This window comes from Alexandromys fortis, unplaced genomic scaffold (genome assembly GCF_014885135.2).
Source record: "Alexandromys fortis isolate MF-2015 unplaced genomic scaffold, M_Fortis_MF-2015_v1.1 scaffold_87, whole genome shotgun sequence".
Classification (NCBI taxonomy): Eukaryota; Metazoa; Chordata; class Mammalia; order Rodentia; family Cricetidae; genus Alexandromys; species Alexandromys fortis.
In genome coordinates this window covers 7,438,544-7,457,952 of record NW_026067971.1, presented here as the reverse complement: position 1 = coordinate 7,457,952, position 19,409 = coordinate 7,438,544, and the positions used below count along the sequence as shown (strand labels likewise).

At 45.0% G+C, this 19,409-nt stretch overlaps 2 protein-coding genes and 3 non-coding genes across 5 annotated transcripts in view; 1 reads left to right on the top strand and 4 right to left on the bottom strand.

The window, feature by feature from the left end:
• The window catches only part of Dipk1a (divergent protein kinase domain 1A), a 57,610-nt gene extending 55,710 nt beyond the window's left edge, over positions 1–1,900 (top strand). The window contains exon 5 of the mRNA XM_050155731.1: positions 657–1,900. Within this exon, the coding sequence (XP_050011688.1) occupies positions 657–1,469 (813 nt within the window). The 3' untranslated portion in view covers positions 1,470–1,900. The remainder of the gene's footprint in view (positions 1–656) is intronic.
• Positions 1,901–2,917: 1,017 nt separating this feature from the next.
• Rpl5 (ribosomal protein L5) lies at positions 2,918–11,783 on the bottom strand. The gene is made up of 8 exons (XM_050155732.1): positions 11,645–11,783; positions 10,360–10,429; positions 10,161–10,276; positions 8,709–8,843; positions 7,469–7,668; positions 6,291–6,471; positions 3,562–3,650; positions 2,918–3,075 (listed from the first exon to the last, which is right to left on the bottom strand). Exons 1-8 carry the CDS (start codon positions 11,645–11,647, stop codon positions 2,976–2,978), a joined length of 894 nt encoding a protein of 297 aa, XP_050011689.1. The 5' UTR covers positions 11,648–11,783; the 3' UTR covers positions 2,918–2,975.
• On the bottom strand, positions 3,365–3,497 carry LOC126509765 (small nucleolar RNA SNORA66). Its single transcript, XR_007594253.1, has one exon. It is a non-coding gene; the product is annotated as a small nucleolar RNA SNORA66 (small nucleolar RNA).
• Positions 5,860–5,996, bottom strand: LOC126509766 (small nucleolar RNA SNORA66). Its single transcript, XR_007594254.1, has one exon. It is a non-coding gene; the product is annotated as a small nucleolar RNA SNORA66 (small nucleolar RNA).
• Positions 6,537–6,630, bottom strand: LOC126509764 (small nucleolar RNA SNORD21). The gene has a single exon (XR_007594252.1). It is a non-coding gene; the product is annotated as a small nucleolar RNA SNORD21 (small nucleolar RNA).
• Positions 11,784–19,409: the final 7,626 nt, after the last annotated feature.

The window sequence follows — 19,409 nt, the reverse complement described above, 5'->3', positions numbered from 1 at the left end:
CATTACATTGGATTTGAAATTATTTAAATCCATGTTCGTGAATGCTTACAGTCCCAGGGTTTGGAAGGCAAAGACAAGAGCAGTTCAGGCCTACAGTTCAGGCCATCTCAAAAGAAAAACCTGTTTAGGTTTTTCTTATTTTTTTTAGGTCTCATTTTCAAAAAAATAGTAACTAGAAGTAATTTACTTTCTTATTCTAAGGAAATGGCTCAGAGGTCACTTGCCGCCAAGCCCAATCTCCAGAACCCACAGGGTACAAAGAGGGAACCGATTTCCACAAGCTCTTTTCTAACTTCCACCCCACGCCAAGCCCAGACACACGCTGCATGTGTGCCCAGACACACACACAGTATACATGATAATCATGTTCGGTATTTGGGAGGTGTAGGGCATTCTTTCTGTGGCAGGAGAACTGCTCGCATGGTGACGTGACCTACAGACTGATTCTATTACAGAGAGGCCTTTGGTTTTGTTTTGGACTAGAGATTAAATTCAGGACCCTCACACATGGTACTGGTACTCTAGTCTGGCACTAAGAACATTTCAGCATTTCTTTTATATTCAGACTTATTTGCTAAGATACACAAGCTTAAATTAAGGATCCTCCAAATTTTTACTCCTTCTTTGTAACTCAACAAGTATCTTTATCTTGACAGGCAAAATTAGGTGACCAAGGAAACCTCTCTGAACTGGTCAACCTCATCCTGACAGTGGCTGACGGAGACAGAGATGGCCAGGTCTCCTTAGGAGAAGCCAAGTCAGCATGGGCCCTTCTCCAGCTGAATGAGTTTCTTCTGATGGTCATACTTAAAGATAAAGAACACACCCCCAAACTAATGGGGTTCTGTGGTGACCTCTATGTGATGGAAAGTGTTGAATATACCTCTCTCTATGGAATAAGTCTTCCATGGGTCATTGAACTTTTTATTCCGTCTGGGTTCAGAAGGAGCATGGATCAGTTGTTCACACCATCTTGGCCTAGAAAGGCCAAGATAGCCATAGGACTTCTAGAATTTGTGGAGGATGTTTTCCATGGCCCCTATGGGAACTTTCTCATGTGTGACACCAGTGCCAAAAACCTAGGATACAATGAGAAATACGACTTGAAGATGGTGGATATGAGAAAAATTGTGCCAGAGACCAACCTAAAGGAACTTATTAAGGACCGCCACTGCGAGTCTGACCTGGACTGCGTCTACGGTACAGACTGCAGAACTAGCTGCGACCAGAGCACAATGAAATGCACGGCAGAAGTAATACAGCCAAACTTGGCAAAAGCCTGTCAGCTGCTCAAGGACTACTTACTGCATGGTGCTCCCAGTGAAATCCGGGAAGAACTGGAAAAACAGCTCTATTCTTGTATTGCTCTCAAAGTCACAGCAAATCAAATGGAAATGGAACATTCTTTGATATTAAATAACCTAAAAACATTATTGTGGAAGAAAATTTCCTACATAAATGACTCTTAGTTCTTTTGGATAGCATTGTCATCATTGAGAATCTACATATAGTTTTAAGAACATTTAAGCCATTAAAAAGAATGGCTTCTGTCCCCGGAGCCTATGAAGCAAGTTATCACCTGAAATGTGTTGATAATAATGGCAAGTGTAGGGCCACGCTATGTTCAGAACTCATCCCTGCCCTTTCGTAAGTACATTCACTGTTAATATTTTGACTGAAATTAATGCTGTGAAAAGCCTCATTCCATAAGGAGTGAGTGCGCTGTAGATCTGTTGGCAAATCCCACTGCTGGACACGTCATTTGCATTGATGCTGCTCTGTAAACAAGGACATTTATATATGAATTTACTAATGTTTTAGCATGGTAAAAAGTCTGCACATTAACTCAAATTAAAAATGCCACACAGGTGAATTAAAATGACTCCTTTTATTAAAAGAATGGTTTGTTGTATTATACTTACACATTTTAACTTCACATGGAGTTTAGAAAGTTGGGAGCAACTCTTAGCTTCACAGGACGTTGCCCCTGACTGGAATTAATCTGAAGATCTGATGGGGTCATCTTAGCATCAATCATCAGCCAACAGACATCACCTAAGCTTAAGTAACCATGTTCATGAAGCCCAGTACCATAAAGCAAATCCCGAACCACCTCAGCTGACAAATCAAGGCTATTTTGACAGCATAAATCAAACCATTTTTCCTTCTTGTGGAACCAAGAGTTACTTCTTAGGAGGCATAAATGTATCACCTGGTTTTTTCCCATGTAAACCTTGTAAATTCAGGATTTAATACTGGACCCTTTTAAGTTATCTTCCTATGTATATTCAAGTATGGCACATACCTTTCAAGATCTGCATAAAACTTAAGGCCAGGCACTGGTGGTGCACGCCTTTAATCCCCAGAACAGAGGCAAGCGGACCTCTGTGAGTTAAGAGGCCAGCCTGGTCTAAAATGTGAGTTCCAGGACAGTCAGAACTGATACAGAGAAACCCTGCCTTGAAAAACCAACCAACCAATAAATAAAAACTAAGCCTAGAAAAGCCCACAACCCTTTTCTGTTCAAATGGTTAAAATCTGGACTTGTCATTCTTAAAACTTCCAGCCATGAATTCACAGTGGTTTGCTTTCAAGATTGACTCTGAAGTATTTTCTTCTCACTGGAAGAACTACGTCCCAATGACCGTGGGTCTGTAGCTTACTAGATTTGACACGCTAAAGGATAGCGATTCCTTCCAGGAAGACTAGAAACCCAAGAGCTCCGCTGGAATCCATGTAAAATGGCTTGTCTGGAAAAGTAACTAAGCTTGTTTTGTTGAGGTGGGGAAATGGCCAGCGATATGGATATACTCGCCCTCCATCCCAGCAGAGGCAGTGGACCTGAGTCCCACGCCTTTGGTTTCATGACTTCATGCTATCCCCCAGTTTCATAATAACAGCTTAGCTAACACAGAAATGGCTGCTTGGTCAATAAGTTTATTATCTTTATGAAAAACTCTTCATAGAAAATTGCTTTAGCTGTCAGCAGCCCGCTCCTGAGCTCTGAGGAAGCTTGCTTTCTTTTGAGCAACCCGATCTTTCTTCTGGGCAAGAGACATTTTGGGACGGTTCCACCTACAGGACAAAGTAAAAAATAAGAAAGGCAGGAATATAGCCCCCAAGTTCAGCTGAAAAGCAGCAGACTTTGTAACTGGATGGAAGTTGAAAACCTCATTATCTGGAGATGATTTTCATAGATTTGTCAATCAATCTCTCTCTCCTTTAGGTGACTGTACTCATGGCAATCCCCACGCCTCAACCTCTTGAGTGCTGAGATCACAAACGTGCCACCACACCCACCTCAAGTTTTAGCATATACTTAGCCACAATGGCTAGATTATCATTGCCATCCTAGGAGGCAGACTGTTGTTCTGGGACAGAATGGGCACCTCAGTAGCCATCTGAGGTCGGTGCATTGCTGTCACCACAATTGCTCTAGCAAACCTGGTTCCCTTAGCCGCTGCCACATTATGCAGAGCTAGTGATCGAGTTTGCACAACTGCACTGGAACTCTGAGCAGCGAGATGAAACCTTATTACTAGAGAACAGTAGAACACAAACCTCTTCTTCTTCACTTCTCTCTTGGGCTTCTTTTCATAGACCGGATTCTCTCGTATAGCAGCATGGGCTTTCTTATACATCTCCTCCATCTGGAACAAAGCAAAGCAAACAGTATTTGCCTTCTCTTTAGACGCCCTATTAGTGAGGGACAGCACTTCACTGCCTGCTCAATCTCAGCTCTCTAGAGAACTAAGCTGATGTTTGCTGCTTAAATGCCAAAGTGCACCCTACCTCTTCCTCACAACGTTCCCAGTGTCTACTGATGTTGACAGGCAGCCATGCCCAGTCTACAACAAACTTATCTTTACAGAAATAAACCGTTACCTGCAATCTACTGCCTGACCTGCATTCTGTCAAGGTAAGGCCTAAGATGGGAACTATGCAGGGGTAAGGAAGGCCCACTGACAACTGAGCCAGTGAAAGGACACAGAAAGGGCCTCACCAAACCTAGAAACCAGCTTCTTCTATCTCATATATCCCAGGTTTACAATCTACTTTTACATGACAAGCTTTTTAAAGCAATTCCCAGCATTGAAGACATACTCTGCCATTTACTCTTATGTGGTAGTTAGTACAGTCGCTAGAACCTCAAACCCATTTGATTAAATTTTGTTGTTGAAAACTTGATTCTAAACTCGTTTAAAGAAAATAAAGCTCCTTCAAAAGAAACCCGGTCTCCCCTCCCCGGTCAAAAAAAAAAAAGAAAAAGAAAAAAGAAAACTCAAGGTTGTAATCCTGAATGTGTAGTATTAACTCCAGCCCCCTTTTAAGAAGGGGTGTTCAAAAGCCAGGTGGAGGTGCACACCTTTAATCCTACCACTCAAGAGGCAGAGGCAGGCGGATCTCTGTGAGGCCAGCCTGGTCTAGAGTGAGTTTCAGGACAGCCAGGGCTATAGAGAAACCCTGTCTTAAAAACAAACAAACAAACAAACAACCACCACAAAAAAAATTTCTTGGCTGAATGTGGTAGCCTAGGCTTGTAATCCCAGTACCTTATATGCTGAGATTCCATCTCAGAAAATAAGTATCCCCCCCATCACAGTCCACCATAGCTAGAAAGTCTGCCTGAACAATGTAAACAACCTGGTTTTCCCAACAGAGAACAAACACAGCTTCTCATATGCAGATGAGGGGGTCATTTAGGTGAATCATGTCTGCAGAGAATAATACAAGAACACAGGAAGAGAATGCTGCAGATAAAATGAACTACGGGAGTTGGCGCTGGTGGCCTTTAATCCCAGCACTTGAGGCAGAGCCAGGCAGATTTCTGGGAGTTCAAGACCAACCTGGTCTCTGGAGTGAGTGTTAGGAAAGGCTCCAAGAGCCACACAGAGAAACCCTGTCTAGAAAACAAAACAAAAAAAGCCTGGGATAGAAGCTCAGTGGTTGAGCATGTATGTTTAGCCCTACAAAAACCTGGGTTTAATCCTGAATACCACAAAATACCACAAAAAGCACTGTGGCATGAACACAGGAAACTACTAAGGAATATGCATCTCGGGGCTGGAGAGATGGCTCAGAAATCCTAAACTCAATTCTAAGCAACCACATGATGGTTCACAACCAACTACAATGGGATCTGATGTCCGTGGTTCATAACCAGGTAAGGCACGATATATATGTATAACATAAATCTTTTAAAAATGCACCCAAAGCCCAGAAATGTGATGTTTTGAGCAAAGACAACGTAAGTAGGTCAATACAAGACCCAGAAAAAGCCTGCAGAAGCACAACCACCATCTTAAAAGCTCAAGCTGTGAGTTTAAGTTTCAAATGACATCCAAAGCATATGACCACAGAAAATGGTGCTTCCCAACCCATACTTTACAGTTACAATAGCTTAGTAATGGTGTGATGTGCTCTCTATAACACACACACACACTTTTCTTTTTGTTTTCGAGACAGGAACTAGCTCTGGAGACCAGGTTGGCCACGGATGCACCTGTGTCTTATTCCAGTGAGTTAATCTGCATCATCCTAGATGTCTAATACCAAATTCACTCTTGCAAACACAATACCTCCTCTGACCCCCTGCTTTTGCAAACAACCTGTACAGCTCCCCAGGATTAATGAACTCTAAAATATATTTTTTCATTCCATCCAAAAATCAAAATGTTAGTCACAGTAGGGCATGGCAGTACATGCCTTTAACTCCAATACTAGGGTAGGGTTTGGAAGGTAGAAGCAGGAGTATCTTAAGTTCAAAGACAATCCTGGTTGAATATCAACTTCCCTGGTTATGTTCAGGAGAAAGTGAAGCCTGGTAAGAACTAAAGAGTGAATAATGAGAAACAGCAGACCTGTTCTGGGACAGAATGGGCACCTTGGTAGCCATCTGAGGTCGGTGCATGCATGGCTGCCACCACAATTGCTCTAGCAAACCTGGTTCCCTCAGCCGCTGCCACATTATGCAGCGCTAGTGATCGAGTTTGCACAACTGCACTGAAAGTCTGACCAGTGAGATGAGGGAGGCAAGCAGTGCAGGAACCACTCCCACTACCGTGTTTGCACCCAAGACTGGAGATCCTGGAAGCCCACTCACATAAAGTACCTACTTTCCTACCCAATGCTAACTCTACTTAAGGCAGTAGCAGCCCAGGAGCCTATCTATCCACCCAGAGAAACATGCTACCTTCCTTTCTCCAACTGAAAGAAACCTCAGTTAAGATTACTACCCACTGAAACAAGCATTTGCTCAAGTGAACAGGCATGTTCAGGTAAATTTTTACCATGTCTGGAGTAACGTTGTTCTTTATGTACTGAGAGAACTGTTTCTTGTAAGCATCTTCATCTTCCTCCATTAGGTAGCGCATGTAGTCTGCAACATTCTGACCCATGATGTGCTTACGATGTACCTCTGCGTTGAACTCTTTGCTTTCAGAATCGTAGCCAGGAAATCGTTTGGTACTAAAATGAAATTTTCATGTTTTAGTGTCCACACAAGAAACTACTACATTCCCAGGAATCACTTCAGAGCTGCCATCAGTCCCGTCTTGAAACAATTATTGCATCATATGCAATCAAAGGACCAACTACTAACTGCTCAGTTAGCAGGATGTCATCACTAGCAGCTCTTCTCTGAATTCCACAAGATAAAGACTCCATAAACAAATTTGCTTTTCATCTTCAGGGTAGTCGATAGCCATTCCGTCTGTCTCCCAAGCATTTAACATAGCCAGATCAGCACTTTTTTGGTTCTTTCAATTTTGACAAGGTTTCTGTGTGTAGCTTTGGAGCCTGTCCTGGCACTAGCTCTGCAGACATCTGGCCTCCAACTCAGAGATCCACCCAACCTTGCTGGGCTTTTGAACCGTCACCAGTATTTTCTACACAAGTTTCCCCGCCCACTGGCACAGGAAGCAGCCCCATAACTCATCCCTCAAATCCTTTTATATCTCAGTACCTAGGATAAGAGGAATTAGTGATTTGTCTAAAGTCACAATGAAGATATTCAAGGAGCAATTTATAAGCCAATTCAAATCTACTTGACAAAAATCACACCAACTTTAAGAAACTACAAGTTAATCTACTTAATTTCCAAGAATGCTCAGCAATCTTAATTAATGGCTGGAAGCTTTGTTTCTAAATGTATATTCTAAAAACCACTCCCAACTCAATAAACCAAGTTTTACTCTGACCAGAAAAAGAAAATGCACAGGGCTAGGCAGTGGTGACACACGCCTTTAATGCCAACACTCAGGAAGCAGAGGCAGAAGATTATCACCTCAAGTTCCAGAGTAGCTTGGGCTAGAGAGCGAGACCTTGTCTCCTCTTTCCTAATGCAGGTTACAGTCCCTTCCTGTGCAGTTATCTAACATCCAGCAGGAACAGAATGATTGTTCCCGCCCAATCATTAACAGGAAATACTGGAGTCGAGGCAGAAACCTCGAATACGATTTATTAACTATGAGGAATAGACAAGCCTCCATCCACAGCTCCCTTCAGGGCCCCGAAAACTTTATTGCCAGTTGTAGTTCGAGCAAGACCAGCATCCAAATAGCAAGTGAAGGCCCCAGGCTGACCATCGATGCTTTCCACATTGTATTCATCTCCAGTCACCTCCACTTGGCCTTCGTAGATCTTGTCCATTCCAAACCTATTGAGAAGCTACCAACAGAGAAGGCAACATAAAAACCCATCGCAATGCACTCAAACCACCCTAAGTGTATTTCGTCTAACAATGGAACAATCTGATCCTTACATTTACTTGTGTGATTTTTGTATTTCTTCAGTCGTATTTGGCTACAATTTCAACATCTTCGGATGTAGTTTTAATAGATTTTAGGTAGGATCCCAGGCTGAAAGGAACAACTGTCTGCAGCTCTGCCGTGTAACGTCTTAATTTGGGCTACTCCTCTGCTGGTACATTATCTGGCTACGGCTTCACCATAAGCCAAGACCTCGCTAAGATGTTTTTACCTATCATAGATGCAACCTTCCCCCTACAAAAGCATATTTTAGCAACCCAGGATGATGGGGTCAACATTGACACAATGCTTGCCGACTACACTGCAAAACAGTCAAAACTGAGAGCACAAAAATAAGGCAGGTTTCCTATTTCCACCTCCTACTAGTAGATCCTGTCAATCACATAGAAAAGCGAAACAAAAAACATGTTAATGTCCACCCTCCAAAGAGGGGAGGATATTTTCTTAAATCTTAATGTCTAAATAAACTACCTGTGATAGATATCTCATCAAATCAGATTCTAAGGATCTGAGCAGAACACTCCTGGCCTACATCTTAAATGCAGGCTGGTAGAAGATTCACACACCTCTAGGTAGCTGGATCTTTGCTGGCCAACTAGCCATTCTCAAAGTGACTTTTCAAATTCAAGATTAAAAGCTAAGTTCGGGGCTATGAGACAGCTCACTGGGTAAAGATACTTTGTGCCCACCCCAGGAACACACGGTTAGAAGAGAACCAGCCCATGCAGGTGTCCTGACTGCCAGTGTGCTGTGGTAGGCGTGTGCCCCACTAATACACACAAATAAACACATAACATCAGCTCTCGGAGGCATTAAACAATCTGAAATACTCAAACTACACCCAATGGATAGCAAACCGCAGACCCCACCACTGAAGAAAACTCTATCAGACAGAGCTGGTCTAGACCTAGACAGATCCAGAAGTCACAGGTGACGCACCCTGCGGGCCAGCAGCAGGCCGGTACAATAGGCGGCAGCATAGTTTGTCAGGCCAACTTTCACTCCGTATTTCGGCAGCTCGTGTGCGTAGGCGGCACAGACTATCATGTCCCCCTCTATACGGGCATAGGCAATCTGCAGGGAGAAAAAAACAGGTTAGTATTTGTTGTTCCAGTGCCAGTCCCACCTAAGTCCTTTTAACAAGACAAGGGAGGGAGAAGAGACATCTATGAACATCTGTGTGTATGTGGACACCCACAGAACTACATAGAACTTTAGCAAAAAACACAGTATGGCTATAAAACACATACTACATGTTAGAACTTAGTTACAATTACAAAAAATAAGTAAATAAAAGTCAGGGCTGTGGTGCCAAATGCACTGGAGGCAGAGGTAGGTAGATCTCTGTGAGTTCAGGCCAGCCTGGTCTACAAAGTGAGTTCCACAACAGCCAAGGAGACATATATTCTGTCTCAAATCTCCCAGCCCCAAAAATCAAGTAAAAAACAAACAAACAAACAAACAAACAAACAAAAAAACCCCAACTCTTAAAATATCCTTTAGGCTAAATTCAACTAAGCCTTAGCAGGTGGTGCTCAGTTATCAGAACACAGACAACCCTCCCTTCACAGTCAATAAATTTGCATAGAAAGCAAGTGCACCCAGCCAGCAAATTTCAGCTACTCAGAACTTATGTGCAAGTTCTAAATACAGGAACTGCCATTTCTTGGAGGGCTTCCGCACATTTTTTTGTACATTTTAAAACCCATTTCAAACATAAATAACAAGCTGGCTTTTCAGTCCAGGACCTTACTGTACAGCCAGGTGGTGATCCTGCTTGGGGGCTGGAGACAGCTCAGTGGCCACGCCGCTCGGGCAGAGCCAGGCACAATTGCCAGCACCCACATGGTATCTCACAACTGTCTGTAACTCTAGTTCCAGGGCACCCAACATCCTCATGCAGGAAAAACACCAGTGGTCATTAAATAATAGTAATAAAAAAGTGGGCCTTCCTACTTTGAAACGATTACCAGCTTCTTTAATGAGTCAAGTGGCACAGAGTAAAAGCCAGGAGCTTGTGTATGACAAACTCCGCAGGAGTAATTCAGAGACTAGACCACATGCAAACCTGCTTCCCCAGCCTTTCTCCCAAACTCAATTAAAACTGGGTCAGGATTTCCAAACCTGCCCAAAAATAGCAACTTTTTTTTTTTTTTTTTGGAGACAGGATTTCTCTGTAGCTTTGGTGCCTGTTCTGGAACTAGCTCCTGTAGACCAGGCTGGCCTTGAACTCAGAGATCGGCCTGCTGGGATAAAAGGCGTGTGTGGCCACCACCCAGCCAAATAGCAATTTTGAAGCCTCAGCTTTAAACCTAACTCAAAGAAAACCTCTGTCACAGAGACTAAATAGAGTTGTAGAGTCTGATCACACAATGCTCAAACATAACTCACCTGGCAGATGATGTCTCTGTTAGTTACACGAACTATCATCCTGTATTTGGGTGTGTTGTACTTATTTTTGTCTTGGATCACTAATCGTTTCCGAGCATAGTAGTCGGTTTTACCCTCTGCAAGAACAAAAAAAATTTAAGACAGATATTCCACCACGAAGCTGATTCAGAAACAAGACCAGGAGAAAAGCTGCTCATACCTCGCCGCCTTCTAAATCTCACTTGGTATCTCTTGAAGTAGGCCTTGTTCTTGACAACTTTCACAAACCCCTTTAAAGGAAAAAAAAAAGGTCATCAGTGTTCTACTAAATGTTTCAATGTTATTTTTCAAGCAGGCTGTCACTATGTAGCCCAAGATGACCTAGAATTTGATAAGCTCCTGAGTGCTAAGTTAATAGACTCCAATCACTTTGCTTTAGTCTGTACTTCTGACCTGAGTTAACCGTGTAACAATAACATTCAAAAGCAAATTAATACAACTGTCAACTTGTAGCATGATTCTAGGCAGACTGGAATCTACAACCACTCTGGAGCAGTGGCTCTCATGCCATGACCCTTTAACACGGTTCCTCACGCTACTTCATAACTGTAATTTTGCTGTTAGGAATAGTGATGTAAATATCCAGTATGCGACCCCAACCCACAGGCTGAGATCGTGCAAACACATAACCAAGCATCAGAAAAGCTGTAAAGGTGGATGCAGAGGCAAGGCCCGAGACTCAGCCCTCCACAGCTGCGGGATCCTACTTTACTAAGCAGGTATAAACTCATTTTGTATTCTCTTTAAACATTTTGTATTCTCTTTGCTTTCTCGTGAACCCGTACCAATTGATCCCTGTGCCAACCTGGGAAGCATCACCCTGGACAGCAATCTGTGCTGAAAACTGGGCACCTCACCTCGAGAATTTAACCTCATAATTATCACTTCCTCCCTGCGTTTGGTGAAGACTTCAATTGAGTGCCTCGGTGCTCCGGGTCGGCGTACACTCCGCGGTCACTCGCACTGGGCAACGCTACCTACACCCCTCAGCCCACCTCCAAAGTCCGATTTCAGCAAACACACCGAAAACGAGGACCAGGCAGTAGCTAGGAAGGGGTTAAGAGCCGCCAAATCCCAAATGACGCGTGCTCCCTTCCGGGATCAGGAGTGCCACGGCGCCCAGCCTCCGCTGACAATCCCGGCTTGAAGGCCACTTCCCCGGGCCGGGCCGGGCCGGGCTTCCGCCCTGCAGCCCTCGGGACGCCCCGAGAGGCGGCCGGGCTCGAGCGGGGCGCCCGCCCCAGCAAGCCGCGTCCCGGGCACCCAACGCCGCAGCCCCTCCCCCCGGCAGCCATGAAGGCCACGCTAGGAGCGGCGGCCGCACAGCCGAGAATCGAGTGCCATCTGCGCCCGCGCCTCACGGGACGGGCCCCGCGCGGGCATCGGTGAGAGCAGAGGCCCCGGCCCCGTGCAGGCGCCGCCCTGAGCCCCCGATGCCCACTCACCATGGTGCGGAGCAGAAACCCGCAATCGCGGCTCCACGCAGACCTGCGGGCCCGGCGGCGCTAGGGGTAAAAAGACCGGAGTGTCGTGCGCATGCGCAGTATGTAGCGCCGCCAAGACGCCGGCGACGTGGGGAAGAAAGTGGCCGGAGCCGTCAAGGCGCTCGGTCTGCCTCCCCCTGCTGGCCGGAGGGTGAATGTCAGTTGTTTTTTTTTTTTTTTTTTTTTGCCTTGTCTCAACTCACAAGCAGGACTGGCGGTGAGAACAGGGAATACAGGTTTTGGATTTTTTTTTTTCTCTAGGACGTTTTTAATCACGCACACACAGAGAAATACATATATTTTTTCCCCTAAAGCAGGAAAGGATAAAGTTAAGTTAAATAAAAATACATTTACGCTGAAATCATGCCTTCCCAAGACTTGAATTACTTCTGGAGTATTCATCTAAATTCGCAGCACACAGGGCCAACAGGAAGCTGGCCCGAGAGCCCCAAGCTTGAGTTAGGAGAGAGTTCCCTGTCTTGGCATCGTCTTCCCGCGCCACTTCTCGTTCTCCAGCACGTGACGGAGAGCGGATCTCCAGTCAGTTCTTAGTTACCCGGTGAAAACAAAACGAACCCCACCGCACTATCCTGCTGCACTTCCGTTGTCTCCTGGATTCCTGACATCGTCTTTCGTTTTCTCTCCCTCCATCATTCTGAGCAAGCACTCTGAGCTTATTTAAGCCCCCTTCCTCGAAAGTTTTTCTCTTAGGGCTGGGGAGCTAGCTTAGTGTTGCTGTCTCCACACGTGGAAGGGACAGGAAGGAGGATCCAAAAAAGGTGCAAGGTTAACCTGGGCTGCATAGTGAATGGGAAGCCAACCTGAGTTGCTGATACCTGAGGGGGAAAAACGTAAACAATTATTTAAACATGTGAAAAGAACAGTTATATATAAGAATGAGAACTGTAAACTCAACGAGAATGCAATCTGAAAACTGCTTCCTGACAAATTCTATATGCCCAAGATTTATTTTATATTATATTATTTACACACACACACACAATGTTCTGTCTGCTTGTGTCCCTATAGGCCAGAAGTTACCTGTGGTTGCTGGGAATTGAACTCAGGACCTCTTGGAAGAACAACCAGTGTTCTTAACTCCTGACCCATCTCTCCAGCCCCAGAACTAGCTCTTTATAGCAGGCTGGCTTTGAACTCACAGAGAGCCACCTGCCCCTGCTTCCCAAGTGCTGGGATTAAAGTCACCACTGTCCAGCATAGCAATAGCATTGTCTGAATCTACTGCCCTGATTTTTCAGGGGGTGGAGGGCAACCTAAAAATATCTTTATCTTACTGGCAGAGGCAGGTGAATCTCTGTGAGTTCAAGGCCAGCCAGGGCTACAAAATGTTATTCTCTCTCTCTCTCTCTCTCTCTCTCTCTCTCTCTCTCTTCCTCTTCCTCTCTCCCTCCTTTTCTTCTTCTTCTTCTTCTTCTTCTTCTTCTTCTTCTTCTTCTTCTTCTTCTTCTTCTTCTTCTTCTTCTTCTTCNTTTTCTTCTTCTTCTTCTTCTTCTTCTTCTTCTTCTTCTTCTTCTTCTTCTTCTTCTTCTTCTTCTTCTTCTTCTTTTTTAACATATATTTATTTTGTTGGAGGTGGGCCATGTATGCCATGGCCAACATGTGGAAGTCAGAAGACAACTTTCAAGCAATACTCAATCATTTCCTTCCACACAGCTCTTCTGGTCAGATTTGGGGCATCAGGCCCAATGACAAGGGTGTTTATCTGCTGAGCCATCTCCTTCCTGTCCCTGCATTGAGTCAGGTGCTCAGTGTGTAGCTCAGGCTGGCTTCAAACTTATAATAATCCTTTGCCTCTCCCTGAGTCCTGAGGTCAGAGGTCAAACCATACCCAACTAAATTTAATTACTTTTAAAAGTCAGATCTGTTTTGGTTTTGAACACTTGCATTGACATAATTCAGAGCAAGCAATAGTACCTAAGTAGATAAATTCATTTTTCTGAAGAGACTGATGTGCTCCTGATTTGAGCACCTTTATTGTCTCTCTGTGTGTATGTATATGAGCGTAAGCTTAACTGTGACATATGTGTGTGGGAGTGCACACACAAAGGCTTTAAGAGGAGGCTGGGTGTCTTCCTCTGTTACTCTCTACCTTAGACCAGGCTGGCCTTGAACTCAGAGACCCACCTGCCTCTGCCTCCTGAGTACTGGGACTAAAAGTGTGTGCCACCAGTGCCCAGCCCCTACCTTATTCTTTTGAGGCAGAGTCTCTTGCTGAACATGGAACCTAACTTTTTTTTGTGGCTGGGCTTACAGCAAAGGCCAGTTTTCTTCTTGTCTCTGTCCCCACAGTGCTGAGGTTACAGGAATGCCTGAGACCATACCTGGTTCCAGGTTCAGGCTCAGTAAGAGACTACCTCAAAAGGATACGGTAGAGAGTAATACAGGAAGACATCAGCACCCTGATAGCCTCTGTGTGTGCACATCACATACATAAGACACACTTATGCTTACACAAACTAGCAAGGCAGTGAAGGTGCCCAAATAAATAGCAAATAAGTCTTTCCATAAAAATGAACTTTGAGGACCTAGGTTCCACTACAAGTAACAAACAAACTGGTCATGAAAGTCATCTCTAATCCCAGCCCTGGGGAGTGGAGGCAGGCAGGTCATTCAGGGAGACCTCTGGCTACACTGGGAATTAAAAGCCATTCTGGGCGAGTGACAAAACAAAACAAAAAAAAGTGTGTTGTGCTATTTAGATATGACACTTTGTTATTTAAGAATCAACCCTTCCCCCAAAAAAGAATCTTTCCCACAGGAATGGAGAAATGATTTAAAGTTAAGAGTAATCACTGGTTCGATTCCCAGTACCCACACAGTGGCTCACAACACCCTCTCCTGACAGGCCACTGTGGTCATGCATGCATGAAGTGCACAGTCATACATACTGACAGAATAAAAGTAATTTTTTTAAAAAAGAATCTTCTGCATTCATTTTAGAAAGAATTCTAGAATTTAATTTTTTTCTCTTGTTAAAAAAAATAAAAGTATTACTCAAATCTTGCTACACGCAAAAGCAGTTTTCAAATGTCAACATCAGAAACCAAAGTCTTCATGACCTTCAGAAACAATTGCCTTCTGTTTTGAGGCCACAGCACAAGAAATCTGCGTTAGCATTTTCCTGGGGCCTAGAAGGTGTCAACTCCAGAGGGAATGCTTAGAGTTTCTGGTTCTCAGTGTGCTCAGGGTTAGGCATGGCCGTAACTATGTGTTGCTTTTGTTTCATAATCATACAGTATTTAACAATGGACTTTTTTCTTTATATTTGTTTTGCATATGGCTTTGTAAAGTTTGAGGCTAAGGCAAGATGCTTTTCTCCTGCCTGGGTCAAAGGAGGTTCTTCTCGGAAACTTTTACACACGCCAGAGATTCCAGGCTGTAACACATCTGTGCTGTCCCATGTCCGCTGGACTTTCACTGACTCCTCTTGCTCTATTGTTGATCTCAGTGACTCAGACTTGAGTGGAAGAAAGAAAATGGGTCTCTTGGGTTTTTGTATATTCAAAATAGCATAGGCAAATGTACAACTCGGTGTTGGGGCACTTCCCTAGCGTGTGTGGAGCCCTGGGCTTGACCTACACCACTACCCTCTGTCCTGGCGAGTTTTATGTCAACATGACACAGGCAAGAATCAGCAGAAGGGGCTGGAGAGATGGCTCAGAGGTTAAGAGCATTGCTTGCTCTTCCAAAGGTCCTGAGTTCAATTCCCAGCAACCACATGGTGGCTCACAACCATCTATAATGGGGTCTGGTGCCCTCTTCTGGCCTGCAGGCATACACACAGACAGAATATTGTATACATAATAAATAAATAAATATTAAAAAAAAAAGAGTCAGCAGAAGGAGGGGTCCTCAATGGAGAAGATGTCTCCCTAAGATCCAGCTACAGGGCCTTGTTGTAATTCAAGACAAGGTCTTGAATGCCATTTGTGATAGATTATGGAAGGCCTCCTGCTTCTGCCTCCTAAATGCCAGGATTATAGGCATCTCTGTTTTAAGAGAGGCTGAGGTGTTGTGTGAGAGACTCCCTGCAGAGACAGCACACACACACATCTGTTTCACTCAAAAGGGAACCAGAACAAAGTAACAACTGCATTGTGCTGGATAGTTTTATGTGCTGGATCGTTAGAGTCATCAGAGAGAAGAGAGCCTCAGCTGAGAAAATGCCGCTTTAAGATTGAACTGCAAAAACAAGACTGCAAAGCATTTTCTTAATTAGTGATTGATGTCCAAGGGCCCTCCCAACACCCTTCCCATTGTGGGTGGTACCACCCTGGGCTGTCCTGGGTTCTATCAGAAGGCAGATTGAGCAAACCAGCAAGCACCACCCATTCCTGGCTTCTGTATCTGCTCCTGCCTCCAGGTTCCTGCCCTGTTTGAATTCCTGCCCTGACTTTCATGACGATGAACTGTGATGTGGAACCATAAGCCAGAGAGACCCTTTCCACGTTGCTCTGGCTGTGGCATTTTCTCACAGCATAAGGGTAGCCCTGACTAGGACATGCACCAAAGTCCAACTTGGAGTCACTAACAGGACTAGGGGCAAGGGGTTGCTTCAGGCGCAGAGATGACGGAAAGCAGCTGTTCCTCCAAAAAGCTCACCCAGAACGCCTTACAACCCAAGAACACTGCATCCCTCGAGTTCTCTGAAATTGTGCTCAGCAGGTTTTCTCTGGGCAGCTCTGCCGGTCAGAGCTCCTCCGCCGCCCCGCCCCGCCCCGCCCCGCCCCGCCCCGCCCCGCCCCAACTGTTTACTCTTTGCCATAAAGCTGGAAGAGGGGCCTTCAATAGTCAGCCTTGCAACTTTCTGCTTTCTCAGAACTGTGATGTTTGTTCACCGGAATCTCAATGAGCCTCTCCCTCTCTCCTGGAGGGAATATTTCAGTTAGGAGGAAACGTCAGCGTAGACTGAACCCAGTCCCGGTGTCTCGTGTGCGCTAGTCTGACACTTTGCCACATTCCCAGCCTCCCCGGACACCCTCCCTCCCCGCCACGCCTCCGCCTTTTTAAAGATTCATACTCTAGACCAGGTTGGTCTGAAACTCAGGGAATGGGCTCCCTTACAGACCCCCCGATTAGGTACAGAACACATCCAAGCACCTGTTTTCACAGAGAGGGAATAAAAGTTAAAGTGGCTACTTTCTGACTCAGGCAGAAAAACAGCAGCAAATGACCTTGCAGGTGTAATTTTTAAGAGGAGGAAAAGGGGAGGCTTGTGATGCCGAGGTGAAGGGGGAAGGGGGAGGGGGAGGAGGGGGAAGGGGACCAGGAAAAGGGGGGAGGGGTATTTGTCCTGGAGGGACAAAGGTCTGTTTCTGGATAGAGGGGAGACAGATGCGCCGCCTAGGTAAATGATGATTTATAAAAGTAAAGGGGCAAACCCCGCGTTAGGATGAGGAGTTTAATTTTAATTGGGCATGTTAATTAGGTGAGCCAAAGGGGCTTTCTGATTGTTCGACTTTGGCCATTACCTTAGTGAGGAAATGGTCAAGTAAGGGAAGAGACCTTGGTGGCTAAGTCTAGGAATGTAATCTAAGGGTTTTTAGCAAGGCAGGAGGAATGGAGGAGAAGGCCAAGGCCTGAGAGCCACACGCTCTAGTGGGCTAGCATCCCTTACTCATTTCATATCTCAGGGGGGACTTGAATTTGAGATAGTTCCGCCTTAGCCTCGCAAGTGGAGGCATATAACTTTTTTTTCCTTAAGATTTATAAACTGGATGTGGTGGTATACGCCTTTAATCCCAGCACTTGGGAGGCAGAGGCAGGTGGATCTCTGAGTTTGAGGTCAGCCTGGTCTATAGAGTGAGCAGGACAGCCAGGAATATACAGAAAAACCCTATCTTGAAAAATAAAAAATATATACATATTTTTTCTTTCATGTATATGAGTATTTTGCCTGCATGTATGAATATGCGCCACACGTATGCCCTCCTGATGGGGAGTTCAGAAGAGAGCGTTGGATCCCCTGGGACTGGAGTTACAAGTGGCTGTGAACTACCATGTGGGTTATAGGAATCCAGTTTCCTCTGACACTGAAACAACCCATCATGCAGGGAAGCTCCTTAAGCAGAAGGGTAAACAACCCAAAATAATTTCAGGAAGTCCCTGAAACCTACCAGATTCACCAGGCTCCTCTCTGCCAGAGTAACAATAAAAACTGAGTCTTTTTCAAACTAAGTTCCAGGCTGAGCTGCAAAGAAGACTCTAAGAGGAGACAAAGCTGTAAAGAGGAAAACTCAGCCCAAAGCAGCTGCCAGGAAGATGCAGAAACCAGCCAGGCTGCCTGTGAGAGGTTTGGACCAACTGAGGCACCTGGAAAGGAGGCTCTCCAGCCTGCTGATCTGCCCCAGGCTGTGCAGTGTGCTCCATGTTCCCAGCTTTGTGAACTGCCCACTTATGCTTGGGTGGACCTTGGTGGTGCAGCTGTCCTTGAGTCATTTCTGCTCCTGTAAGTAACCTCTCGCCCAAACTCACTGGTTCACCAAGTTTGGCTTTGGTGATGATATTTGTACCCTGGTCTATCATAGGCTTCCTATCTGGGGTGAGTAGACTGTGTTGCACCTTCCCCCAGGAAAAATTCTGTTTGTCACACAGCACAAAGGAGCCAGAATTGGGTGTTAAATTCCTGAAGTTGGAGTGGGAGTGTTGTGCTCTTATTCCGGTCTCCTCGCTGCTCTTTCCTGTTTCTGTGGGCAACCTCCACTTCCACCATTCGAGGGCAATAGCTCTCTCTCACCATGGTACGGGGGATATTAATGTTCTGGATATCTATGCTCATTTCTCTTGACTTGTAAATAGAAATCAACTCAGTGTTCCCTTTTCTGTTTGTTTGTTTTGAGACAGGGTTTCTCTGTGTTGTCCTGTCTGTCCTGGAGTTCTCTCTGTAGACCAGGTTGGCCTCAAATTCGCAGATTCAAATTGCCTGCCTCTGCCTCCCCAGTGCTGAGATTAAAGGCATGCCACACCACCGTCCAGCTTTGTACCCATATTTTATATAATTAATATGGTGTGGTCCTATAATTGGAATTTTAAACTTTAAACAGATGAAGTCCACAAGGCTTGAAAGGTGGGGGGGGGGGCGGAGAAAGACCTTGGTCGGCAGAAACTGTTTCACTTTGCCTGCATGGTCTGGGATAGAGTGAGAGTTAGGGCTTTCCCTGAGGCAGTGGTTCTCAACCTGTGGGTCGTAGCCCCTTCCAGGGGCAAAGAATCCTTTTACAGGGGTCATATTTCAGATATCCTGCATAACAGATATTTACATTATGATTCACAACAGGTATTTACATTATGATTCATAACAGATATTTACATTATGATTCACAACAGAAGCAATTTTTCAGTTTTATGAAGAAGCAATGATATTTGTTCTATGGTCGGGGTCACCACGACTTGAGGAATTGTGTTAAAGGGCCACAGCATTAGGAAAGTTGAGAACCACTACCCTAAGGACAGCAGAAGGCCCTATGGCCTGGGGGTCCTGGTTCTTTAATCTTTAGTCTCTGGGATTTTCTTTGAAGTAAAATTTATTTTAAAAAATTGATGTGGGAGTGTCATATATCAATCTGTTGATTTCATTGGCTGAGCAATAAAGAAACTGCTTGGCTTAGCTTAGAGCATAGATGGGAGGAGGAAACAGAATAGAATTCTGGGCGGAAGAGGAAGTGAGGTCAGACTCTGCTCTGCTCCCGGAGAGACTCGACAGCTC

Coding starts and splice junctions, on each gene's coding strand:
- Rpl5 (XM_050155732.1), bottom strand. Junction 10,277..10,359: donor GAGATTTAGAAGGCGGCGAG/GTATGAGCAGCT, acceptor TTGTTCTTGCAG/AGGGTAAAACCGACTACTAT. Junction 8,844..10,160: donor ACAGAGACATCATCTGCCAG/GTGAGTTATGTT, acceptor TTCTCCCTGCAG/ATTGCCTATGCCCGTATAGA.